At 40.3% G+C, this 27,998-nt stretch overlaps 1 protein-coding gene across 1 annotated transcript in view; it reads left to right on the forward strand.

The window, feature by feature from the left end:
* Positions 1 to 27,998, forward strand: part of Agbl1 (AGBL carboxypeptidase 1) — a 623,278-nt gene that overhangs the window by 160,859 nt on the left and 434,421 nt on the right. The window contains exons 16-17 of the mRNA XM_051148740.1: positions 7,282 to 7,426; positions 17,259 to 17,412. Coding sequence (XP_051004697.1) covers positions 7,282 to 7,426; positions 17,259 to 17,412 — 299 coding nt within the window. The remainder of the gene's footprint in view (positions 1 to 7,281; positions 7,427 to 17,258; positions 17,413 to 27,998) is intronic.

Raw genomic sequence — 27,998 nt, forward strand, 5'->3', positions numbered from 1 at the left:
TCTGACATAAGGTCTTGCATTATTACATCAGTGACATGGAGCTCACTGGTGGGCGGCTTTTCTTGGAAGTGGGAAGTAAGGATGAAGTTCAATTGGGGCAGGTGTCTCCTTAAAGGAGAAAGATGAAGACAAGTACCCAAGAACACTGCCCTGGCCTAAGGGAAGCCAATGTTAATAGCTTTTAGATTCATTAACAAGACAATTGTTATTTGATTAAGGAGTAGCAGAGGAGCAAGATGAAAACCATGCATGTATAATGTAATTCATTTTTCACATTCCAGCCACGAATATAACAGAGATGAATGGATAAGGCTGCTGCATTGTGATGCAGTTTGTTTTACAATTACCACATTATGTTAACACATTTCCAATAATATGATGTAACAACAGGATATATATATATATATATATATATATATATATGCATACATACACACACACATGCCTAACTCTATTCACCCACGGATTACTACACCTCGTCTATTATGAAATACTTTCACTGTACAACATCTTCTACTCTGTTTCCCATCTCAGTCTGTGATTGGCTGCACTGTAGAGAATGCCTTTTTCATCCTTGCATTTATTCTCTCTGGAGCACTCGACAGCGGGAGCCTGACCTCCTGGCTTCTCAGTCTTCCCTATGTTAGTGTGCAAACTCAGGTGTTGTGTTATCAATGTGACATTAAATTCAGAGTTAGTGTCATGTTTCAAGGGATGCCACGAGACTCAATGTAAGGAGAGCAATGAGTGGGATATCTGGGTACTTAATGCAAGTGTGAAAGATAAAGAACACTTGGAAGGAACGGGGCCTCCATTTTGTTTGAAAGTTGACACCAACAGTGAGCAATCTCAAAGGTGTATTGACTGACTTGTGCCATCACTGGTTGCCAATTACAAGTAGCTTTCAAGTGATTCTGGTAGCTCGTCACTAGCAATAGGACATAGTTATATGTACTAACAAATACTTGCTCATAAGTTACTTTAAAATAAATTATTTTACCTAATTTTACTATTACATACAGTAAGAAACATAAAAATACTAAAATGATGAGAAAGAGATGAAACAAATATTTTTTTTCTCCACTTTTATTCTACTGATAGCTCAGGACACACCATACTTTTGCAATGGAGTTCATTATTGAAACTATAGGTATAGCTCATGCCCAAGTTCCAGGCCAGCCTAGATTGTATAGTGACACCACGTCTGGAAAACAAACAAAACTCTCGTGGTATCTCTCTGTCTCTGTCTCTGTCTCTGTCTCTGTCTCTGTCTCTGTCTCTGTCTCTGTCTCTCTCTCTCTCTGTCTCTCTCTCTCTCTCTCTCTCTCTCTCTCTCTCTCTCTCTCTCTCTCTCTCTGTGTATGTGCATCCACACTTTTACGTAATTTTGAAAAACTGTAGTAGCTTTCACATCTAATCAGATTACTTCCAGACACAAAGCACTCTTGAGAGAGAGCCAGGACTGAAGGGCTGGGGCTCCTCCATATGCATTTTGCTCATCTCTTTTCCTGCTTTCTGTGTGCAACCTAATGCTGTCATCAATCTTTGATTTCTAAATAAAATGCTGCAAAGACAATTGTCAGTAGTACAAAGTTTAGTTTAGATAAGTTAATCTACAGACCTGTCAAAAATATGCTTCTGGATATTTAAACACTTTGCCAGAAGCTAAAAGCAAAAGTCAGAGTCAGGGACCAGTTATTCCTGCTCCTCTCCCCAGCAAACCCTTGCTGTGGCCATGATGATGTTTTGTTAAGAAAACAGCTGATGTATAATTTAGTGTGTTTTTATGATCTCTCCCTGGAATGAAACAGGGAGGAGGATTTGATTTCATTGGCTCCAAGTCAAGCTTGTTTTGTAATTATTTATCATGTATGATTGACAGGGCTGCAGAGACCAGTCAGGTCAATCCTCACATTGCACATTAGGCATTTTAATTTCTTTATTACCTAGATAAATAATATGTTTAAAGAGAAATTATTCATACAATCTGTGTGCACAATCTAGTCCTCCCCCTGTCCCCTACCGGTTACATACTATTCCTTCCACTCTGCTTCCAGATTCTACATACTTCCAAGAGTACCCAGAGAGAGCGAGAAGGGCAAAATGAGTGGACTCATTTTTCTGTGCCTCTCATAAAGCAGGCAAGGACACGTTAGTTTGTTTTATTTACCTTCCTGTGCCCTGCTTTCCCTTCTGGCAAGGCATCACACCTTTCCCCATCCTCCCCCAGCTCTGGTCTAAAGCAATCTCTATGTTGAAGGGCAGAGGGAGGGAAGCTGCAGGCGCTGAGTGGCCATGTAATACACTGCACTTGATCTCTTCTGACATTTATCTCTGCTCATGAGAGGAGATGGAACAGCTCATTCATGAAGATGAATGCCATACAAGAGCGCTGCCATCATCTATCCTTCCAAGGGATCTCAGGAGAGAGATTTGGTGCTATATAGAATATTAGGGATTCTGCAGTCACCGGGAAGCCCAGCGAGTTGGCTGCTGTGCCTTATTAGATTTCATTAAGTAAAATGATGTACCCTTGTTAAAGAGCCATCATCATTGTGAGACTACCTAATTCAAACGTGGCTTCAGTGTTTGCTAATTTTATACACACAGAGAGTAACAGTAATGACACGCAACTTCCTGGAATATTTGTGAGCAATTTGTAGGTACCATGTGCACTTTGCTTCCTGCTTCATTGAAGGCTTTATGGTTACAAAAGTGTAAATCCTTCTGAAGTTGTTCCAAAGATGCTCCACTGTTCAGGGAGCAGTGGAGCAGCTGGGTCAGAATAGCCCAGGTCATCTTTGCATCTTTGTCCCAAGACAATGTGCCTAAGGTCCAGCTAATCTGAGAGCTTCCTCCTCCTCCTCCTCCTCATCCTCATCTTCCTCTTCCTCCTCTTCTTCTTCGTCTTCTTTTTCTTCTTCTTCTTCTTCTTCTTCTTCTTCTTCTTCTTCTTCTTCTTCTTCTTTCTTCTGCCTTCTTCTTCTTCTTCTTCTTCTTCTTCTCTTCTTTCTCTTCTTCTTCTTCTTCTTCTTCTTCTTCTTCTTCTTCTTCTTCTTCTTCTTCTTCTTCTTCTTCTTCTTCTTCTTCTTCTTCTTCTTCTTCTTCTTCTTCTTCTTCTTCTTCTTCTTCTTCTTCTTCTTCTTCCAGAAGAGATGCTTCAAAGAGAAAATTATCCCAGTGAGTAAATTTCTATCATTTCTTCATCACAGTGACCTTTGGCAAATTACTCTAACTTTTCTCAATCTTAGATTCTTTGTCTCTAAAATGAGTATAAAAGTGGTATCTATCTCCACAGAGCAGTTCTGAGGATTAAAGGGCATGGGATAAAACACACAGTAAGCCAAAGATAGTGAGCACTGTAGGTATTCAATTCACACTAGTAATTTTTAAGCGGTAATTACTAGAACCAGTTTAAATAAATCAAATACTGATGTTGAGTATAGAGGTCACTTTCACTAGCTCTCACTTGGATTATTTTATATTTTGCTTTTGTTTTGGACTCTAAGTTTGTAGCAGTCCTCGTGTATATAGGTCCCAGATTCTTACTTGTTGTACTGAACTAAATTTCTCTTGTCCCTATGTCCATTTCTTGGAGGGAAATGATACAATGAAAACAATCTTAATTTCAGAGCTAAATCCACACTGAATACTGTTTGTGTGGAATTATTCAAGATACTTGGCAGTAGTGATCACCAAAGCCCTGATGTCTCCACCTATAGAATGCGTAAAAAGTATTTCCACTGAAAGGGTAACATTAAGAATGACACAAAATAGGTGAGTCATCGTAATTATTATACAAGGGATCTTAACTCCATTTATTCTGTAAACTTCAACCGAACAGTTGCCTTGTCTGGACATGACACACAAATGCCGACACACTGAGGAATAAACCTGCTCCTTGTGATGGATGTTAGCAGTGGGGAAGATACAAGTGTCAAGGGGCTGTGTGTGATATTGTAGACAGATTCTTGGAAGGGGAAATGTTTGAGCTGCGAGAAGGGAAGAGGGCAAGGGAAGAGGATGACAAAGGTCTTCTCTACCCTTGTAAAGGAAATAGCTAATGTAGGAAGGACGGATGCCACTGCCCTGAAGACATCCTTCAGTGTGTTCACACCATAACTGAGAAAACAAAAACAACTAATTGGTACATTTTATTCTGCTGTGAAGAAATTGAATCATGACAGCCATATTCCACTTTAGAGGCTCACTAGACATTTCACGGAAGGTCTCTGAAAATAAACATTGTCTGGGGGTACTGTCCCTTGCTCTGCAGTGTGATTACCAGAAGAGTATATAGTGGTGAAGTCTGGCAATTGTTTTAGGTTCATCCAGAATTTAGACCCATCTCTAGAGGTTGCAGCAAAACTTTCTCCAGCTGAATTTCCTTCCCTACAAGCTGATGTTTAGTTTCTGATTTCCATATGTCCTAGTATGGTACAACCATCTTGGGAAAGGCTAGCTTGCCAGGGAGGAACCTGATACCCTCAGCCTATAAGGAGTAATAAGAGATCTCCCCAGCCCTGCCTCTGTCTCTGTCTCTGTCTTATCTCTCTGTCTCTGTCTCTGTTTGTTTGTCTGTCTGTCATCTCTCTCTCTGTGTCTCTCTCTCTCTCTTTCATGTGTGTATGTATGTGTGTGTGTTTACATATACATGTGTGTGAGAAGATTAATTATAGTCAAAACTACCATCTAAATTCCTTTTCCTCTATCACTGGGATCATGGAATCTTAAAATCCTGGACTCAGCCCATGCTATTTCTCCTTCGATGCCACTGGAATTGGTCTTTCCTTGGAGTCCAGGGTGGTTTCAGTGGCATAGAACATACATATCGACAGATACAGAGGTGTCATTGCTCTCTCTTTCGTGCTCTCTGTAGCAAGGAAAGGTAGGCTAACTTTGTGCTAGGTAAACGTCCTTGCAATATGATTTCAGTGTACAGTGTGAAACTTATAAAGCATCGATACTTAATGTTGCATGCAACTACTGCTCTTCACATTTCATGGGCAGGCCTGTAAAAAAGCAAGGCCACTGCCAGATAGGACCAGCCAGCATAGCTGGCTCTTATGGAAATTTATTATTTTCAAGTCAAAATGCTGACTCTGTTGTCACTGTTTATGTGTGGAGAATCTGGAGACAGTGGCATTTGATGATGCTTCCAGTTGTCTTCATATTCACGAGTGTGTATGTGTGTGTGTCTGTGTGTCTGTATGTGGGTGGGTGTGCGCATGCGCATGCACATGCATGCATACTCACATGTATATTGTTTATGGATTGGACACTCTTTCATGCTTTAAAGCAGTGCCCCTGGCTCATTTCCTTCAGTTAGGAGCTGTAACTGACCAATCCCTGTCTGTTATTCCGCTAGGTATAAGGAAATGTGCCTATTCATTGGAACCTTTGCAAGTGCAATCAGAAAGCAAATAGAGACAGAACACATGTGTCTCCCGTGCCTCCTGGGCGGCCATCTGCTTTTCTGCATACTTTCTAATAACCAGAGTCTTAGCTTTTGGAGAAACTTCAAAACTTTGGGGAAACCTGGAAAAAACAGAGCCAGTTAGATATCAAGATCTAGATAACACCGTGGGGGAAGAAACTCTTTTGAAGCTAATTCTGTAAGCACTAATTCCATTAGTGTGGTTCAAAAGCTGTGCGGGCCAGTTGCTCGCACCTTGTGTTGTTACATTGGCATCATCTTTCCCCCAAAATGAAAGCTTCCAGGTTGCTATGTGACTGGTAGTTGAAGCAAGCAAAGAGTATTAGGCTGTAGTTGGAAGGACTGACAACCCCTCATACACCTATCCCTAGTTTTATTTAAAAAAAAAAAAAATGGAAACGCCACAAAGAACACAGAAAATACAATAGCATGCTATTAGTTCCTTCCTTATCCAACTGCATTTTTTGCTTAGTGGTGGTCAGGGGAACATGATGACAGCTAAAGGAGGAAAAGAGTATCCAGTTTCTATATTTTGAATGAAAACACACATAATCTATTTCTTCCTTCTTTCTTCCTTCTTTCTTACCCTGACCCATAAAACCACACAATGGGCCAGCAAGGTAATGCAAGGTGGAACTGTCTCTTTGGTGTTATGTGTATTTTCTACTGTCATGCAGCCTGGATGATAACATTTCTCAGGAAAGCCTGTACAGCTGTCTCAACATCAACAGGCAGCGTGTATGGAAAACATTGCTTGGAATGTACTTCTGGGTGCAATTTACTTTGATACTGCTCTCCGAAGTATCAAGATTGGTTCTTCGTTTTTGACAAAGGAAAATGTGCACTCTTGGGCTCTAAGAAGTGAAGTTACCTTTAGGATGGCAAAGACATTCCTTTCCAAAGAACTCATGATACAGTGAAAAGAACAGTGTTTTCAGCTAGAGAAATCTGAGTTCAAATCTTGTATGCAGCACTTTATTGCTTTAAGGTCAACTAGTTTTTCTAAGCTTTCATTTCTTCATTAGCACAATGAGTTATTGCAGCAGCAACAAAAGAGGACACATGTGAATCTTGAGACGGAATTCAACGTTTTGTGGCTATAGCTAATAAGTCCATTTGTCAGATGCATAGGGTATGAGCTACATGTTAACAATATCCACAGATTAGTGCTGTATTGTGACTTAATCAGGGAAGCTTCTTATTATACCAGGAGGCAGTTAATGCAGAGACTCATAACTAGTCAAGGCACCAAGACAAAATGGTGATGTGTTCAGCCCCAGTAGGATTATCTATATTACCTGCTCCAAAACTTAGGAAACAACACAAAAGAGGGGTCAAGATAAATATCAGAGCCAGAGGATGGGTGATATGCAACAAAAGACAGTTTCTGGACATGATATATAGCAAAAATACAACAAAATGAAAGGGGTCAGATGTGCTTTATGTGCAGAGTGACAAAGATGGGGAAACCAAAATTTGGATGTATGTCTGCCATAGGACAGTATGAAACAGAACTGCTTACATCATCCTGTTTCCCAGCGCAGTGGTTAAGTAGTGTTCATTAGCAGTTGCAGCCAGGGAAGCCACAGTACGTATAGCACATGTGGGAGATGCTGGGTCAAGCTGATGTGTGCCTGAACTGATACGTGAAGCTGGCTGTCAGTTCACTTGCCTGTTTTCTCATTTTCTTAGTTTTGCCCACAGAAGTGTTTTTGATCATTGAGTTATGGTTCTCTTGTCAGGAGGGTTCTGACCTTTGGAACTCTAGGGCCTTTTCACCCTATCGGCATTTTCATCCCATGCTTATCTTCATTTATCCTCATCTTGTCTTTTTCTTTGTTTAGAAATCACTATCGTAAGAATGCAGCTACCATGGATGGAGCATCCGGGAAGCACTATTACACCCTCACCTTTGCAGTTACCTTCCCGCACAACGAGGATGCGTGCTACCTGGCCTACCACTATCCCTACACCTACTCTACCCTGATGGTAATGTCCTGCACATTGTTACTTGGTAAGAGAGAAAGGGAGAGAGGTTCTTCTGAGAATGTTTCAGAGACCCTGGCATCAGGGGTGAACTGAGGGAGTAGAGCTATTGTCTTCCTAAGACACTGAGGTGTGTTGTCACTGACCTGCCTGGTGTTTTGTGTCCTGCCCTGGTCCGAGCACATGGCTGGGTCTTGTTCAATGCTGTTCTAAACGCCCAAGTTGTCTGCTGGTTGAGAGTGGGAGCTGGGGTCATGTCTTAGGGACTCCGTCTTTAGTAAGTCCACAAATAAAGGATGAAGTTCTTAGTAACAAATTAGGGTCAGCAAAAGCAAGTTGGCAGAGATGCAGAAAAGCATTCCTCACTAGAAGGGAGAGGCAGAAGGCAGGAGAGAGAGAGAGAGAGTTTGAGTGAGTCTGTGAGTGAACATCCAAGTCAGCTTCTCCAGTGGATCCCAAGTCTGTATTTGAGCAAAAAAGTGCAAGGAGAAAACAATGAGCCCAGAGGCCATGATGGTTTATGTAGAAGGTGCAGCACAAGCCAGGCAGCGCTCACAGGTATTTCTGCTTTGGAAGCCCTCATAAGATCATTCATCGGAAAACTGAGGAAACTTCTGTCTAGCACATGCAATTTGCTATCATTTCCAAAAGGTAGCAAACCATCACTTTCCCCTAGCTATTTCATGACTTCCCTGTGGAATAGGGAGTTACAGTATCTTCTATGAAACACTTTTATCTGCTGTGCTGATACAAAATGTTGCTGCCGTATTTATAATATTATGTATATGCCTGTATATAGCATTTAGCCTGAAGGTTGATCATTTTCATTTTAAGACTGTGATAAAGCACAGGACAAGATAACAACCATTCAAAAGAAACGGTTTGGTATAAATAAAAATCTCCTGGAGCAGGCACACTCAAACTACTTGGCTAAGGCCTTCATGAAAGTGTAGCTGTCCTTTCCCCCCCATATGTTGCCTTGCCTGTGGAGATATTTTTTTTTTTACTGTTTTCCAGATTGTAGAAGAAACACAACTAGCATTATTTGTGCATCACCCTTAGAGAACCCAAGAAGTCAATGTAAAGAATGTGCATCTCACAATATGCTGAAACAAGCCATGCCTGATGTAAGGCATGCTTTCTGCCTTTGGGAACACACGGCAGGCAGGCCTCATGAGTACTTCTCTCTGTTCTAATGGCCTTGAGTGTGAAGCACTGCATATAGAAAGTCTGATGGAGAGGGAGATGCACTTTTGCGTCCATGTTCACTTTTTCCATTGGAGGAAGAAACCTGGGTGTAGGACACCCACACATAGCCATTTGTTAGACTGCCTTGCACCCCGAGGAGGATCTTGTGGAGGTGCATATAAATATTCAAACTGGTCTGGGAGCTGGTTTGATTCACTGGTAGCATTTATAGATGCATTAACTGAGGCTGAGATGTCCCATATCTGGCTAGTGACAACATGGGGAACAGACTGTTATCCTTCCATGTTAATCCCCATGGCCTTTCTATTCCACTGTAGAAATAAGGAGTGAGTCCAATGGACTCTTCAGCTCTGGCATCAGCTCCATGTTCTTGCTTTCTATTACATACCATAGGGACTAAAAATTCAGTTTGATAAATTTTATAAGTATGTACAGTCATTGGGTTCTGGGAGGATGTAGCTATACAGATGGGGGAATTTAAATCACCATCTCAAGGATTTTATCTGAAACCCTGAGTGCTGTGGATGTGGTTCAGCTGAATAATAACAGCTTTTACCAAACGTGGTCCAGCTCTTACCTCAGGATGCTCTAATAGCCTCTTGGTGAGTGTCTACAAGCTGGTTCAAAGTCGGGAATCAGGCTTCCATCTTGCTTTGGGCCTCTGGGCACCTTTCCTAGAGACTTGTCTGACCAGAGCACAGAGTCTAATACTTACAACTTACATATACCCAAGGAGTGACTGGGCCCTAGGGGAAAAGAATTTCATTTTCAAGGGACACAAAAGCACCAGCAAGGAAGATCCTTCTTAGAGGGAGTAGATGAAGCCAAGCTAGCTAGATGAGGTTGCTAACTGATGTTTGGTGTTTTGCTCTTTTCTACTGACTGTAGACATTTGAAAAAAGTTAATAAGAAAAGACACAAGAAAGCTGTCTGTGTGGGGCTTCTTTCTCTTAAGTGAGCAGAATAACGTATAAAAGATAATCGGTTATCTGGAAAGTGAAAAAGACACTCTCAACTTTAGACTTCGCATTTCCAATGATTGATGGCCTTCATCCTCTCTAGGTTAGGAGTGTAATTGATTTTGGCTTCACTTGTGAAACCCTTCCTCTCACATCCACAGAATGAGTTGGTTCTGGGACACACACTGGTCATTTTTATTTTTGGATGTGTCCTAAAACAGTTCTTTTCAAACTGATCAATGACAAACTAATGTGGATGATGTCCCAAGGGTAGAATTAACTGTATGTGACTTGAGGTTTATGTTGAGGAGTGGGAAATAAATTTTCACGTGAAATTCCCAATTTGTAAATTTCATATAACAAAGATTATGTTTAAGGATTTCAAACATTTTTTATAGCAGAGAACTGTATGCTGGATATTTTTTTTACTGTGAATATAATTTTGAAACTTAAAAAACATTATTATTTTCTTTTAATAGGAGAGTTAGTATTTGGTCTTTTCAAACTGATATCTTCCAGATGCTTGCCAGCAATTCTGTTGGATAATCGTCCAAATTACAGTATTGAAATAAAGCTAAGTGAAAGAAATGGGATATTATAATTCTGAAGCAAACAAAGAGAGTTAGGTTTCAATCAGCCATATCACAATAGAGCTAACTGAAAGGACTGCTCAGCTGTTAAAATACTGAGATGATGCTATGAATGGCTTATATGGAGCAGTGGTTCTGGCTGAAAATGAGACTCCAAGACAAATTTTGGTAAATTAGTTGGTGAATAAATGGAATCTCATTGAGAACTTTTAACTGTATACGTGGGCAAGAGATAAGGAAGGGGGTCATAAGTGAGAGTTCTATGTTGGGAGAGCTTAACAAAGCTTGTAAGTAGTATATCAGTGGGGCAGAGATTCTTGTTTTTCTTTTCCCTGATATATAAACTTAATGGAGAAAATGTTACTCCCATATTCAGAGATGAGAAAAATTGTAGGGAAAGGAAAAGGAGGAGGGGAACACAGGAGGAAGAAAAAGAGAAGAACCCTTTATGTACAATCTCTTCCATTTTATGAAGAGTTCAGAATAAATGGAGAGTTTTAGAGACATCAAATGGGAAATGTTGACTTGCATGTGCTAGATCAAAGATGCAACCAGCAAGCTATAAATCAGTGTTGTCACATAATCAATTGACAAAGACCTAGCCTTGAATAGGCCAACACAAAAGGCCGATGCTGATGCAGGGTCTTGATATGAAGGAGCCAAGATGTATTTGAAGGACAGGTTTTTGCCAAAAGAGAAGGAAAATGCCAGATGTCTGGAGCTGCCATGGTGGAGCTGTGTACTCCAGGTGAGATGTTAACTTGGGTGGTCTTGAAGCAGAGTTGCTTTGGCAGCTAAGGAACACCTTGGCCAAGAGTCAAGACAAGAAAATAAGCAGAACAACATGGGGACACCTGGGTCTATGATACACTTAATAAGGAAGCTATTAATTCCCTCAGAAAAGAGGGAGAGCCACCATATCTTTGCCTGGGACTTGTCCTCACCCCAGAATCCACTCGCTGTATGTGGTCTTCCGGGTGCCATGGATAAGAAGTAGAAGATTGACTACCAGTATACCTGTGTGTAATCTCAAAAAAAAATCATTGTTTTACCAAGTTGGTCCTAGGAAGAATCATTTCTTTGGTCTGTCAGTGTCTTCTATTCCTCCGGTGAGTAGATGGTTCATATGACATCTTCCTAGGAAAGCTCACACCAAGGAGGGTCACAATGTATGAATAATATTTGGAAGTCAGATGGAGGTCTAGGCCTGTGTTTCCTTGCTTTGTAGATATTTGAAAACCCTTATATTTCTCCCTAACTTACTCTTCATATCTGTAAAATGGAAGCAAAATGCCATTGCTATATATTTATGAATATAAGATAATTGACAGATAGAAGTTTGAGTGCCTACCTCAGTGATCGATTCTAGTTGGTAACCAGTAGAGCACCGATATGGTATCTATGATAACCGTTTTCTCTGTTAGAGTCATTGGCTGCCCATTCCAAAATCTACACTATAATGGAAAGTATATAAAGATCAAATAGAAGAGCACAAAGCTCCGGATGTCCTTATCACATCAGTCACTTATTATCTTTACTTTTTAATGTATAAGAGATATTACAGCCCTCTTCTTTTTATAAATGGCAAATGTCCCTCTTATTTTTGTTTTTGTTTTTACATTTTATTAAATTTATTTATTTATTCATTTTATATCCTGATCCCAGCTCCCTCCCTCCTCTCCTCCTGGTCCCACCCTCCTATACCCTCCCCCTTCTCGACTTTCCTCTTCTCCCCTGAAAACTGGAGCCCGCCTTTACAAACCCACCCCAGCACATCAAGTAACGGCACGACTAAGCATAAACTCTTCCACTGAGGCCAGACAAAGCAGCCCAGTTAGGGGAAAGTGATCCCAAGGCAGGCAGGCAAACAGAGTCAACTAACCTAGGCACATGGAGGCTTACATAGACTGAAGCACCAACCAAAGAACATGCATGGACTGGACTTAGGCCCCCTACACATGTGGGTCCCTCTTGGCTTTCAAGTAAGCTCCCGGAACAAGAGGGTGTCTAGAAGTGCGAAGGTGTTTCCCAGGCACCTGCACCCATCAGCAGCATCAGAGGAACAAAACATACTTGGATAAAGACTGTTCAGAACTTCCAGTATGCTCCCTAGCTTCTGTTTTTACTTAAAGGCGTTGTTTGTTCTTGTGATGAGAAGTTCTGGTTATCTGCTGAGTGTATTGAAGTGTCAAGTGAAATAAGCAGTACAAAAATAAAATAGACCAGGTCCTTGATGGGTGTGCTCCCCTGCTAAATTAGAGCACCAGAAAGTGCAGATTTTAGAGGACAGAAAGAAGAAAAGATGATTTTTCCAGAGCGTGGTGCTTCCTGCTTTGTAAGTGGCCATCAGCAGAGTAACCTGCTGAGGTCAAGGAATGGCTTTTGTGGAAGCTTTAAGAAAGCCCAGGGACACCATGGGGAAGCTCCCGATGTGGCCCCAGGCTAAGGTTATCAGCTTGATCTCCCTGCAGACAGGCCTTTCTCTTTAAGAAGTCAACCTCTCTGGGTGGTTGCAGCAGTTTCTTTGAACATTGTGCCATTTTTTTTTCCCACAAAGAAACCCACCCCTGTGGCTTCCAGGGGGCATGTAATTAGCACCAATTGGCACTTGTTTTCACAAGGCCTGCTTCTCCCATCAAGGATCCCAACAATATCCAATTAAGAGAGCCTTTCTGGACCTGAGGTGGGAGCATCCAGCTGGAGATCAAGACAAAGCCATCTGAGCAAAAGGAAATCGAGCAGAAGCTTTTTATTGGTTGATTGGGAGGGTGTGACTAGAACCAAAATAGTCTTCTTGGAGTTGGAGGTGTTACATATTTGGTACACATTAGGTAGTAAGTCCAAGGGGCAGCTATTTCATTGATAGGTGGGGGGGGGGTGGTTATGGAAAATCACAGTTTATGGGAATGAGCTTAAGTTAATGTATACTAGGCATTTGGAGGGTTGTAATGCCAACGATAATTATACATGTAATAAAAATGAGCAGAAGTCACTCCTGTTGCTCTTGCATTTTCTGGTGGGGAGCAGGTGGAGGCATACTGGGAAGGACAAGTTTTGTGGCATGGTGATGTCTTTGTCACCTTTGACTCTCACAAGCCGCTGTACTTAATGACTTCCACAGACAAATAGAAAACTGAACTTGTCTCCCGCATCCCAGTTCTAAAACTTATATTTTATGATTACTATTTTCATTACTATTATGATACCCACTAGTGCCAACTATTAAAGCCAGGGTCTCTCTTTTTTTTAAAATATATTTTATTAATTTATTCATATTACATCTCAATTGTTATCCCATCCCTTGTATCCTCCCATTCCTCCCTCCCTCCCATTTTCCCCTTACTCCCCTCCCCTATGACTGTTACCAAGGGGGATTTCCTCCACCTGTATATGCTCATAGAGTATCAGGTCTCTTCTTGGTAACCTGTTATCCTTCCTCTGAGTGCCACCAGGTCTCCCCATCCAGGGGACTTGGAAAGCCAGGGTCTCTTAACAAGTTGTGTTCTATCACTGAGCTGCACTGCAGCCCTATCATTTCATTTATTTTTTTTTTTTGTTTGATATCAAGGACTAAACTTTTGTGAGTTATTTGTAACAAAATGATAATCACTCCTTTTCCTTGACAGGCTGTCAATCATCCCAGCCTATCTCAGTGAGGACCCTTGTGGCCATAATGAAATGAGGGAAAAATAAAAGAGATAGTCTGACTCAGAACAAATTGGCACAATGCTATTTCCCAAAGTACATTCTGTAACCCTACAATATTCTAAATACTTACATTTTAAATGGCATCTGTCATGTATCTATGTATCTATCTATGTATCTATATATCATCTATCATCTATCTTTATTTTTGCATGTATATGTATTCACCTAGATCACTGTGTACATGTGGAAGACAGAGAATAACTTGGAAGAATTGTTTTTTCCCTTCTATCATGTGGGTCTTGGGGATTGAACTTAGGTCTTCACACTTGGCAGCACACACCTTTACCCACTGAGGCACTTTCCAAGGCCTCCTGTAATCTTTATAGAAAAAAAGAATCTAGTGGCCATTTAGATTCATGATTCACTGAATGCCAGTCTTCATTCTCAGCACTTACAGTGCATGCGTCTATAGTGAAGGAGCTGAGGCATCCTGCGTCATGAAGCCCTTTTCGTGATATTTAACTCACCATTTCCAGTGTTTTGACTATGACTGACTCATCTCCTCCAGCTTCTTAGATATTTATTCCAGCGTTTATTAACATCCCACTGAATGCACTTTGAGAAAGGCTTCAGGGCAGGTCTTTGCTTTTGCTAATGCTAAGCAAACACACAAATATTAATCAGTACCTCCATAAATCTAACTCTTAAAACAGGGCTTGAACTTGGGAACCCAAGATTGGTTTTCTTTTTGGCATATAAACTTCTTCAGTAAGCTTCTTCTGGGAAAATGTTTTTCTATTTCTCAAACAGTTGTGGGTGGTTCTTTTTTTTTCTTTTTTCTTTTTTCTTTTTTGCCATTTTAAAAATCATTTTTAATTTAGCTTTAATTTTTCTTAATAATGATCAGAAAATGTGGTTTATATAATTTTCCTTTTTGTTGAAACATAGTGAATTTTAACAGCCCCATATATTATTATGACTAATTATTATTCCAATTTCATGGATGTTTGAGAATAATTAAATAAAACATGTTAAGACAACTATGTAAATGGCAACACTGTTCACTTGTTCTGTATTACTGCTTTTGCCACTTCTGTTTACCCACATCTGTGATGCCATTTTACAATTTCCCACTCCTAGTGTCATTTTTCTCTTTCTGCTGTTTTGTGCTTTGTATTTCAAAGCCATGTTATTTGATTCTTAAGATTTATGAGTTTTATATGTTCATTGCGAATTGTGCCCTTTATCAAAATAAGATTTTAAAATCCCATTTAATGCACTTGATCTGGAATATGACTTTGTCATATATTACTGTTGCCTTGCCTGCTTTAATTTATGTTTACGTTTCCTTTTAGATTCAATATTTCTCCCTTAAAATGTTAGAGTGCTGGCAAATAAAATAAAGAGATAATTTAGGAGTGTTTCTCATATACACTGGCTGCTTTCAAAAGTACCTCTTATATACAACATGCATTAGAATGTTAAAAACAGTAATCCAAATGTTTCTGCCATTTTATAAGACTGATTAATGCATTTATATTTACAACATATTTGGATATAGCTGTCATTTGAGTAGATGTTCTTTGCTGTGCTCTGCTGAAGTCTTTGTTTTGTTTTCATATGTGATATGGACCACATTTTCTTTCAGTTGTTTCCCCTGCTCCTGAGCGGGTACAAAATACTTGTGTTTCATTTTAAATTCATTTAAATTTCATTTAAATGTAACACAGTTGAAACGAATGTTGCTTCACCAACAATAACAGATAACATTGCATGTTCCTGCATGGCACTTTTTAAAATGATAAGTATTTATGTGTGTCTGTATAAGGCTATGTGAACATGGGCGCAGTTGCCCATGGAGGTGAGGATAGAGTGTCAGACCTGTGAGCCACTTGACATGGGTGTTAGACTAGAACTCGGGTCCTCTGCAAGGGTAGCACACCCTCTCAACTGGGAAGCCATCTCACCAAGCCTTGCTTTTTAGTCTCCATTTAATTTTAGGCAATTACCCTTCTTTACTTAGTACTAGGGATTAGGAGCTGTGTATTGCACGTGCTCGGCAGTGCTCTGCCTCCTTAGGCAAACTGTTAAAAAATTAAGAAATTTTAAAAAATCACCTCAGCATCATATCAAGGAAGCTCCATTTCAACAGATATTAAAACCACAACCAATTTTCCTCCCCTCCCCCCGCCCTTTGGGAACAAATACTGGTGTGTGTGTGTGTGTGGATGTGTATACTGAAAAAGTTTATATTTTGTTTTAATTTAATCATTTTCATGTATATGCTTAGCTTTCAGTTCTGAGAAATTCATATGTATTATTTAGCAACTAGTCCTTCAATAGCTGTTTTGACTTAAAGCTTATTTAACTGCTCGTGATCGTAAACCTGACAGATGCTGAGCTGTTGGGTTAAAATCCTTTCTACTCTCCAGCTTTAAGCAGCGCTTCACTTCTTCTGGCATCTAGTTCTTCAGAAAGAAGCATAAACCAAAAAAAAAAAAAGTATGTGTGTGTGTGTGTGTGTGTGTGTGTGTGTGCATGTGTTCATGTGCGTGTGCGTGTGCGTGTGTGTGCATGTGTTCGTGTGCGTGTATGTGTGTGTGTGTCTGTGTGTGTGTTTCATTTACTTTGCAGGCTTATTCATCAAGGGAGAAGGTAGGTTGTTTCTCCTTTGCTCTGTGGACATCTACCTGGTTACAGTGAATACTTGAGATCATAAGCTAGATCATGCTTGTCCACCAATTTTCCCAAACTGCAGTGCGGCTGGCTATGCCCTCTCTGGTTGTTGAAGTCACTGTAACCAGATGAAGATCACAGGGCATCTCTAGCTTGTTTACAAGTAGTCCTCTTGTGGTTGGTGAAAATGTCACCAGAGGCCTTTAAGGTTGTTCACTAGGTGTCCTTGTTTCAATGGCTTTCTCATCTCTTGTGTAATGTTCTGGCTCTGACTAGTATTTAAGTCTGGAGGTACAGTAGGAAAAGTCAGTTGTTACTGGTCAGTGTTTTGGTAACTTAGCATCACAGGGGTAAAGCTCATAGCTTTTCCTTAATGCTGGACCTGCTATATTCTGTGCTGCTGCTGGCACTCATGGCCTCCTGGTCTCCACTCCTCTGCTATCCTCTCTCTTCATGGTAACCACACTATAGTGATGGAAAGAACATTTTATGTCCCTGCCTGCTTCTGGATAGCGCAACTTGCAAACAAATATGTTATGCAGATATATGCAGGAGCAATGCTGTCTATTCAGCCCCACTACACCTCTCCTAGGAACAGCCTCTCATCACTCAGTGCTCCATACATACCAAGCGGATTGGGTTGGCAAAAGCACTTTTAATAATTACAAGATTTAGTAAGCAAAAGATATTTTTCTGTGTTGAGCTATTAAATAAATATTAATAATATGCATGCATGTTTTGTTTCTGTTGTAGACTCACCTTGAAATGCTGGAGAGAAGCATTGATCCTAGGCAAGTCTACTTCCGACAGGATGTTCTCTGCCAGACACTGGGAGGGAATCCCTGTCCGCTGGTGACTATCACTGCCTTTCCTGAATCTAACAACTCTGAGCATCTGGAGCGGTTCTGTGAGTAAACTAATGACCCTCTTCTTGCACATTTGGCTGGGAGGCCCCTCTGAAGCCTTGGGAACACTCCTGTCCTTTTAGAGTGGAAGTTCTATAACTGATTGGGGACTTGCCTATCTTGATAGATATACGTCGCTGAGCCTTCTTCAGGTGGCACAAAGAGTAAATGCTAATGCCATTCTGTTGGTGAAGAATGGGGAAAATGATTGGCTCACTGTTGCGGGGAGGGAAAATGACCCGCTGGAATACAGAACACATTATCTGCCGTGGTGACTTCCTTGTTGAAAACAAAAGCCAGGCCTCCTAATCCAGGCTCTTTTCTCTCCACCTTTGTTCTCAGTCAGTCAGTATGGAAAAGAAGGAAGCAGAGTCTTTGGGTTCTGCCTGATGAATTTTCTTGGTAACCTGACTGACTGCTTGCACCTGAAAGTCTGAGGATAGAAGAGGTTGTAGCCAATAACTCTGAAATCAAAGCAAAGCCAAATCGAGAACACGGATAAACACACTGACATCGGGACACATATGGATACATAGGCAGTTATCCAGACATATGGGTGCACACAGACGTCCCAATATACACATTATCACGCCCCTTGACTACTAGAGTCTTGAGTATAATTGTGACTGACTTGTTACCAATAAGCTTGAGATCTCAGTGAGGCAAGAGAAACAGAAGTGAAGGAGGAATGATTTGCAATAAGGAGAAATTTGGACTATGAAAGAAAAGACTGGAGAATAAAAGCCGAGCAAATTGATCCCCAGAAAATACCATCATGTACCCAATGAAGTGCTAATGGTGTTCAGGTGACTCTTGGGTAGATAGGAAATGTAATTTCTCAAACCCCATCAGCGTCTGACAATGGATGCTTAACAACCTGGCTAATCAACAACTGATTATCCCATCTGAATTAACAAGGCCCTAAAATACCTTAATGAATAGTAAGGGATTTTTCAAAAATTCTCTTATGTGTTTTATGCATTTAAGAGCAGTTTCCCATCAGCCACTGAGCCCCCTACTTGGCAGATGAACAGAGCCTGGGAGCTGAAGATGGTAATCCAGGGCAGTCTTCACTGCATAGTTATTTATTTAAGTAAGTAGAGACAAGTAAGGCGGTGTTTTCCAATTTCTGTTCCCAAGGAGGAGAACATAAAAGGCACATGAAAACATGCATTTATTTTAACTAATCATATAAACAGCAAGCATACATCAGCCCGAATTGATTCATAATTGGTCTTTTCTTCCCATTTCTTTCTTTCTTTTTTAATTGAACTGTTTCTTAGAGTTTGGGTTTTAGGGCACTTCTAATCCACTGATAAAATAAGAATGATTTCTGCTTGCTATGTATGTGGTTAGTTAAAAGTGTATATTTTAATATGTTTTCCTGCTTAGAAGAACCGTGCCTTTGTTTGATTTCCATCCTACTCCTTTACCATCTTGGAATTCTTTTTTTTTTTAAGACAGGATATCTCTGTGTAACAGCCCTGGTTGTCCTGGGCTGGCTTTGTAGCCCAGGCTGGCCTTGACTCATAGAGATCCACCTGCCTCTGCCTCTGGAGTTCTGGGATTAAAGGGGTATGCCACCATGTCCACTTGGAATTTTTGAACAGTTTCTACCAGGTACAGAAAGTAAAGGTCTTTGACTATGCCAAGTGAGGCACAGAAAGACAAATACCATGTAATCTCATTTATGTGTGGAAACTAAAAGTGTAGTTTATAGAATTAAATACCCTTCTGGTAACTTCTTTCAGTCAACCTGACCCAAACTGGACTCTCATGACTAGAGGAATCCTCAACTGCCTCTGTCACATTGGCCTGTGCATAATGGGGGCATTTTAAAATTAATGATTAGTGTGGGAGGGCCCATCCTACTGTGGATGATGCCCAGGTAGTCCTGGGTTGTATAAGGGAGTAAGGTGAGCAAGCCACAGAGAACAAGCAAGTAAAAAGTGTTCTTCTGTGGTCTCTGCTACAGTTCCTGCCTCTGGTTTCTGCTCTGAGTTCCTGTCCTATTTCCTTCAGTGATGGACAGTAAGCCAAATACACCCCTTTTCTTTCCCAACTTGGTTTTGGCCAGTGTTTTATGAGTGCAATAGAGAATCAAACTAACACAGACTCAAGAAGTGTTTCCTTGAGACGAGGAAGAGTACCAGGGGAAGAAAGGAGGGAGGAGATGGCTTGTGGGTGTAACAATGCTATTGGATAGGCAGGGAAATGTCCAATGCTCCATGACACAGAGAGAGAACTACAGCTGTCAGTAATTCAGTGTAATAGTTGCAAGTAGCCAGTGCAAAGAATTTTAAAAATGCTAAATATTTGAGGTGATTTATACATCAAAAAGTGTAATCAGTCTTGGGTCATTGTAAACATACTAAAAATATCACACTACCTCATAAATGTGTGCATGATGTGTATCTGTTAAAAATGTTAAAACATTAAGTATTAAGGGCCCTAGTAAAGATAAATGAATAAACAAGTTTTGACAAGGGGCCCTACAATTACATTTTTCAGTGGGCCTTGCAAATTGTATCTGATTCTGAGTGATCCAGGGTTAATTAAAACATAGGGTTGGCTAGTGCTTTTTGCTATTATCACCTATTTCTTCAGATTATGAAAGAAGAGTTCCAACCGATTTTGCTCATTCACTCACTGAAAACAACAACAACACAACAAAAACAACAACCTCGATTGACTGGGTTTTGTGGCTTTATATTAGTTAGGGTTTCTAGTTCTGTGATAAAACACCATGAACAAAAACAATTTGGGGGAGGAAAGAGCTATTTCAGCTTACAGTTCCACATCACAGTCCATTACTGAGGGGAGCCAGAGCGGGACCTCAGGGTAGGAATCTGGACACCGTTTAGAAGCCACAGAGATGCTGTTTAGTGGCTTGTCCCTAGTGGCTTGCTCATTCTACTTTCTTGTAAACTCAGGACCACCTGACCAAAGGTTGAATAACCCCCATGTGAGCTGGGCTCTCCCACATTCATCATTAATAAAAGCAATACCTCATTCATTTGCCTATGAGCCAATCTTACAGAGGCGTTTTCTTTTAAATAAATAATTTATTCAGATTACATCTCAATTGTTATTCCTCACTTGTATCCTCCTATTCCCCCCCCCCCCTTTCACCCTATTCCCTTCCCCTAGGACTGTGACAGAAAGGGACCTCCTCCCTCACCATATGGTCACAGCCCATCAAGTCTCATCTTGGTAGCCTGCGTATCCTTTCTCTGAGTGCCACTAGGCCTCCCCACCAATGAAAAGAGGTCAAATGTGGTGCACCGGAGTTCACAGAGGCATTTTCTTAACTGTGGTTCTCTCTTCTAAGTTAGTTGTAATTTGTATCAAGTTGTCATAAAATGAGCCAAGACAGTGGCTGATTGTTATCTTTCATTGTGGGGATTAATTTCAAAAAACCTCATTTTATAGAGGTGACAAGTGAGACCCAGGGAGGTGCAATACCATTACCAATGGGAGTGTCAGATTTCCAACCTTGTTATTTTGATTCCAGAGTCTACAAATAAAGCAAATATGTTGACTCCATCATCACTCTTTGTGTCTGTGTTCTGGCTTCACTTTCTGAGCATGCCCTTCCTCTATCCCATTTTGTAGCCACCCTTAATGTAACAGGAAGTAGGGTAGTTGTTGTGGAAACTCACATTAAACAAACCCCAGCTATCCTACTACTTTGCTGCTTACAGTGACTTTTATTTATTTTTCTCTTCCTAATGGTAAGTGTAGATGTCACAGGTACAGGATCAGATAGTCATATTGAATGTTCTTTTGACCTGAACGTCTTTCCTTAGATCCCTCACCACCGCCACGGAGCTCAGATTGCAAGATGCGGACTTAAATGTGAGGGGACAGACTCAACACAGCTATATAATTAAATTTTTTTGTTTTATTTTTTATTCTCTAAGAAATTATGCATGTATACAATGTATCTTGATCACATCCACCTTCCACCTCCCTTCAGATTACTCCTGGGATCTCCCCAGACACATCTCCCTCTTAACTTCATCCTTATTATTGGCATCATCATTATATTTAACCTGCTGAATTCAATTAGTGATGGCCATATTCACATGGCCGTAAGCACATTTTACAGTGCACAAATGCCAGCTCTGGGTCTGTAAAATAAGAGCCACCCAGCACAATATAAACACCATCTATTCCAAAGTGCAATTAACCATGCCTGTAATACAGAGGTAAAACCATTTAAGTTCCTTTGAACCATAGAATGTGATATATTGACTTAGAACACAGCAAATGCACCATAGGCTCAAGGTTCTTTGCCTCCAGACCTCCCTCTAGATGAGCTTAAAGTCTCTAACTTGCTTTTTCTCCCAGGAGAGACTGGGTCAGCTTTGGTCAGGTATGGGGGCGGGTTAGCTGTGATGTAGCCTGTTTCTGGTTCAATGGCTGCCACTCACTTTTCCTAAGGAGGGATCTGTGCTCTGCAGGGTTTTCTTTCCTAGTGTAGGATTATCACTTGAGTTTTAATTTAGAAAACCAAAGAATAGGAGAATGGCTATGGGGCCCAAGGAGAATTTCCTTCCTCAAGGCCAGTTCCCTTGGCCAATTGTTGTAAATGTGCAGACCTGGTAATTTTTAAGGACAATTTATTGATTACTTTTACTCTTCCTTGGGTATAGACTCCAGACTTCAGAGAGTCTCCTAAAAGCTGTGTGTGTGTGTGTGTGTGTGTGTGTGTGTGTGTGTGTGTGTGTGTGTGTGTGGTTTGATTTATTTTTTCAAAAGTATTTTCTTTTTTTAAAAGTTACTTTCCTGGAATGGTTTTGCTTTACTTCCATGATAAATATACTTTCAGTTCTGTTCTGACCAGATTTACTGGCTGTATATTTCATCTCTGCTTGGAGACTGGAGGATGGTGCTTTTCCAAAATGTTCCTAAGAGGAACACTCAAGGCTTTGTATTGGAGACTTAAACTCTCAGAAGCAAGATCCCATTGGATCTTCAGGAGTCTCACTCGTTTCTGTCCTTTTCAGTGGGACAGAGGTTAGGAAGTCTGAGAAAGTGCCAGTGAAGTCATTATGGAGATGCTAAGCTTCAGGAGAAATTGATGACAAAATGGTCCTCCACAAGACAGTGAACTGCTTAGCTCAGCATCCTGGCTCATGAGGGATGTGAGAGGCACTTGGGGAGTTCCTAACTGATAAAGTGTGGGTTCTCTAAGGAGCTTGGAATACTAGTAAGTCTAGGCCCCTCCTAACTGATAAAATGCATGCTATCTAAGGAGTGTATGTCATGTAAGACAGACAGCAGAGAGTGAAGGAGGAGGGGTGAGTAGATTGTAGCAGGAGGGGGCAGATGCTCCTACAGGATGGAACAGAGGAGAGCCAGCCCATGAGCAGGCAGAGGGATAGCTGTGGTTGACAAGATCAATTCAGTAAATTCCTGCTCGTGCTTTCTGAGGCTAGTGCTCCTTGGTTAATGATGATTTAGCACAATTACGCTTTGTCTAATTAAGTATTTTTTTTTAACAACTTGTATGTTAATAACTACTGTGATTAACCCTATCCTTTGAACAGAGAAAGTTTTACCCTCAGTCTGTGCTTGTCAGAAGTTCCTATGTGTGCTTGTGTTTGCCTGTCTGTCAGCATTCTTGGATTTGAACTGAGAGAAGATGCTGAGTTTTAGCAGAAGTTGAGAGGAATTCAAAGTAAAGAAAGTCTTGAGTGGCCATTATTCACCCAGACCCTAGTGGAAGTGAAAAGGAGTCTTGGGTCTCATTACTTATCTGAAAATGGAGAGGACAGAGTTCTGTGTTTTCCTTGACACAGCCATTTCCCCAATAATTCCTGTTTTTTTTTTTTTTTTTGCTTTTCAAGCAAGACATGCTGGTTTTTTTTTGTGTGTGCAAACCTACTCTTCTTTGTGTGCCTCCTCCTCCTGCCATGGCAGACAAGCCCTCTACTGTAATACTGTCAAACAATCTCCCCAACACTTCTGCTTTAGACACAAATATAATTTTTTTTATTTATTGTTTGAGAATTTCAGACATGTACACACCCCACTTTGATCATTATCTACTCACCACTTTTCCACTCAGCTCTTCAAGGACAACTCCATCCCTCACATTCCTTTCTCAACCTCTTATTTAGCTTCTTAGAAAAATGTCCAATTAGTGCTACTCATATGCCTGCCGCGCATGCCTATGGGTGTAGGGCCATCTACTGCGGCAGATGCCTCGGAAGAAAACAGACTCTCTTACCTCTAGGTGTCATCAATATTAGTGATGTTTCTTGAGGTGTGTGTGTGTGTATGTGTGTGTGTGTGTCTGTGTCTATGTATGAGACAGTGTCCCATTTATAGCTGTAAACTCCACAGACACTCTCTGCATTTTGACCAGTTTGGAGTCTCTGTATGAGCCACTATCCACTGCAAAAATATTTTCTGAGGAGGAATGAGAGCATCACTACCGACGGGTATATAAGCTATTTGAAAGGTAGTTTGTTGTTATGTCTATTTAGCAAAATAATTATACTAGGTTCTTTCCTAGGACCCATGACACCCACAGCCATATGTTCTTGGATAGGCTTATAAGTGTTCTCTTCTCTATAATGGGCCTTAAATCCAACCACAAAGCAGTCAGTTACCCCTGTAACTTTGAAACAGCTATTTCATTCACATGCATGTTTTGTCAAGTCAATCACTATTTTAGCTCACAGAGTTCACGGCTTAGTGAGCATGGTGATAGTTTTCCTCCTGCAGCAAGCTGCATAGCATCTTCCATCACTTTGAAAACTGGCCAGCAGAAAGGAAACTTCCTATTCAGTGTCAACAGGATTTTTCCATGATCTGGGATCAAGGTATGGGTATCTTCAGCAATAAACTATTACTATGAAATTCCAGTGTCAGCTAAGAGCAGTAGCATCAGCCTGTCTTGTTTTAGGGGTTTCTGGGATTTTTCTAACAAATAGCTCAAAGGAAGGTATATCATGCCTGGCAGTGAGCTTTCTGTTAGCAACCTATGGCTACTGGAAGGAACAACATCTTCAACCCACACCCAGTTTAGTTAGGATAACTCTATTTAAGCACACATGTGCACGTGTACACACACACACACACACACACACACACACACACACACATTCTTTCTATCATATGTGAGATTATAGAATACTTATAAAATAGTAGGTTTCCATGTGGCTCCTTCAAATATTCATAATGCTTGTCATTCCCTCTTTCACCTCCTCCTTTAATCTATCCTCTTTCCCCTCTTTCTGTTTTAAATGTCCCTCGGATTATTCCCCTTTCTCCCTTCAAACAACATGGAAACCATCACTCCTGTCCCTGAAAATCTTCCTTGGCTTCACAACAGCCCTTTCTAGTTTTCTAGATTCTCTATCTGCTGCAAGTTAAGCATATCATTTCACAGATTTGAAGCTAGGATTCGCCTTTGAGATAAATGAGCTCTTTGTCTTTCTGTGTTTGGCTTTCCTCACCCCATATCACTTTTCCAGTTTCATTCATCTTCCTTCACATTTACTTTTTACTTTTTATTTCATATGTATGGGTGCTGTACTAGTCAGTGCTCTTTAGAGACACAGGACTGATAGACTGAATGGATATGTGCAGGATGTGCTGGAGAGGCTTTCAGGCTGTAGTTCAGCTAGTCCAACAAGGGCTGTTTCCCAGTGTAAAGTCCAAGCAGCCAGTAGCTGTTCTGTCCATGAAGCTGGATGTATAGTCATCAGTAAACACCAGAATCACAAAGAAGTGGGCTCTAATATCAGTGAGGAAATGACCTTGCCAGCCAGAGCGAAGGCAAGCAGGCAAAGAGCAAACACATCTTCTTTCCATGTCCTTTACATAGACTGCTGCAAGAAGGTGTAGTTCAGATATAAGGTGGATTTTCTTTCCACATCAAATGATCTAGATTTAGGGTGAGACTTTCCACCTGAAATCATTCACTCATGAAAACCCCTTCACAAGTGTACCCAGCTGTTTGGGTTTTGGTTAATTCCAGATGTAGTCAACGTGACAAATAGGAATAGGTGTCATGGATGTTTGGCCTGCATGTATGTCTGTGCACCATGTGCACGACTGGTATCTGCAGAGCACGGAAGATGGCACCAGATCACTGGAACTGGAGCTACAGATGGTTGTGGACCACCACATTTGAGTGCGAGGAATGGAACTCAGATCTATCTGGAAGAATAGTTCTGCTCTTAATTACTAAGCCTTCTCTTCAGCTCCAATTTAATTATTTATTTTTTATAGTGAAATAAACTCCTATTGTGTTGTACTAAGTTTTCATTATCCAGTCATTAGGTGAAGAAAATGAAGGCTGATTCCATTTACCAGACATTATGAATAGAGCAGCAGTGCACATGCTGAGCAAACAATTATGTAGTAGAGTGTAAGACTTTGGCAATGTGACCAGGGGTCAAATTTCATTTCTAGCTTTCTGAGGAGACTGCACACTGAGTTCCACAGTAGCTATATGAGCTAGCACTTCTACCAACACTGAGTAGTTTTCCTTCTCCCCACGTCCTTGCCAGCATTTGTTGTCATATTTTCATAATCTTAGCCATTCTGTTTGGAGTAGCATAAAAGTCTCAAAGTAGTTTAAATTTGCCTTTCCCTGTGGGATAAGGATGTCAAATACTTAAAAATGCATTTCTTAGCCATTTGTATTTCATCTTTTTAGAACTACTCTTTACTTCCATAGCCAACTTTTACATTGAGTTGTTTTCTTGGTATTTAGATTTTTGAGTCCTTTGTGCGTTCTAGACACAAATCCCATCATAAGTATAGATGGCAGACAGTCTTCCCCATTCTATAGGCTGCCTCTTTCCACAATCAGCAGTCTCTTTTTCATTTTTTTTCGCTCATGAGGTCCAGTTTGTGGACTGTAAATCCTATTTTCTATACTACCAGCTAGATTCTTATTCCGAAAGTCCTTGCCTTGCTTAATAAAGAATGTGAACTGTACTTCCAGTGCTTTCCATTAGGAACTTCAGAGATTCAGGTCTAACGTTGAAGTTTGTTACTCATTTGTAATTGATTTTTGTGCAGAGTAAGAAATAAGGGTCAATATTAAAAATACTCATTCCTTTACATGTAGAATTCTTTATTTTTCTAGCACCATTTGTTGAAAGTTCTGTCTTTTTGCCAATGCTTCTTTGGTATGTGGACTTGCATCTGGGTTCAAATTCTACTCAATCAATTGATATGTCTGGTTTTTTTTTTTTTTTCTGTTTATTTGTGGTTTTTTGTTGCTGTTCCAGTATCTTGCTGTTTTTACTACTATAGCTCTGTAGTATGGCTTGAAATCATGAATGGTAATGCCTCCAGCAACATTTTCATTGTTTAGGATTGTTTTGGCTATGAATCTTAAAATTAAAAAAAAAATTGAAAACCTACATTGGAATTTTGATGGAAGATTGTATTGAATTTGTAGAATGCTTTTGGTTAGATGACCTCTTCTGATGCCCTAAAGTTTTCCTTACGTAGATCTTTCAGCTCCTTGGCTGAGTTTATTCAATGGTATTTTTGAGGCTCCTTTTGTGAGATTGTTTCTGTGATTTCTTTCTCAGTATAATTGCCTATGATTATATTGGAAAGCTCTGATTTGGGTTTGTTATTTTTGCAATTATCTCCTTCACTGAATGTGCTTTCCAAGGTGTACTAGGAGTTTCCTGGTGGAGTGTCTGCATCTCTTATTCATAGGATCATATATGCAAATAGGGGTTTTTGATTTCTTCTTTTTGTATTTGAATCCCCTTTACTTCCTCCTCTTATTAGTTTATCTAGATGTTCAAGTACTGTACTGAATAGCAATGATAAGAGTGTCTTGCTCCTGATCATAGCGGGGAGTGTTTGTCCATTTGACACGATGACTATTGTTTTGCCTCATATGGTATTTCTTGTGTTGTAATATGCTCTCTCTAGCCTTAGTCTCCCTAGGGTTCTTATTAAGAAGAAATGCTAGATTTTAACAAAGGTCTTTTTTTTTTTTTTGTCCATCTTTTGTGATTTCTGCCCTTAAGTTCATTTATATGGCGAATTATATTTATTGCTTTACATATGTTAAGCCATCCCTGGATCCCTGGATTGGTGCCACCTTGATCACAGTTGATGATCTTTTGGATGTGTTATTGAATTTGACTTACCAGTGTTTTATTGAGAATTTTTCATATTTGGAGATTAGCCTGTAGTTTTGTTGTGCATCTTTATCTGATTCTGGTAATAGGGTAACACTGGGTTTGGAAAGATTGATTGGAAGTGTTTCTTCTTTTTCTATTTTATGGACTATTTTGAGTCACTGTGGTGTTAGCTCCTCTTTGAAGGTCTGGTAGAATTATGCACAGAATCCATCTTGCCTTGATTTTTGGGGGGTGGGGCTGGGGAATTTTAATTTCTCCATCTTAGTGCTTGCTGTCGGTCTGTTTAAATTACTTACTTCATCTTGGTTTAACTTTGATATGTCATATGCATCAAAATATTGAGAAGTTTCTTTTGGGTTTTCTAATTTAGTGGAATATAGTCTTAAAGTCCTCATGTTTTTCTGAATTTCCTCATTATCTGTTGTAAAGTTTCCTTTTCATCTCTAATT

This window comes from Acomys russatus, chromosome 7 (genome assembly GCF_903995435.1).
Source record: "Acomys russatus chromosome 7, mAcoRus1.1, whole genome shotgun sequence".
Taxonomy (NCBI): Eukaryota; Metazoa; Chordata; class Mammalia; order Rodentia; family Muridae; genus Acomys; species Acomys russatus.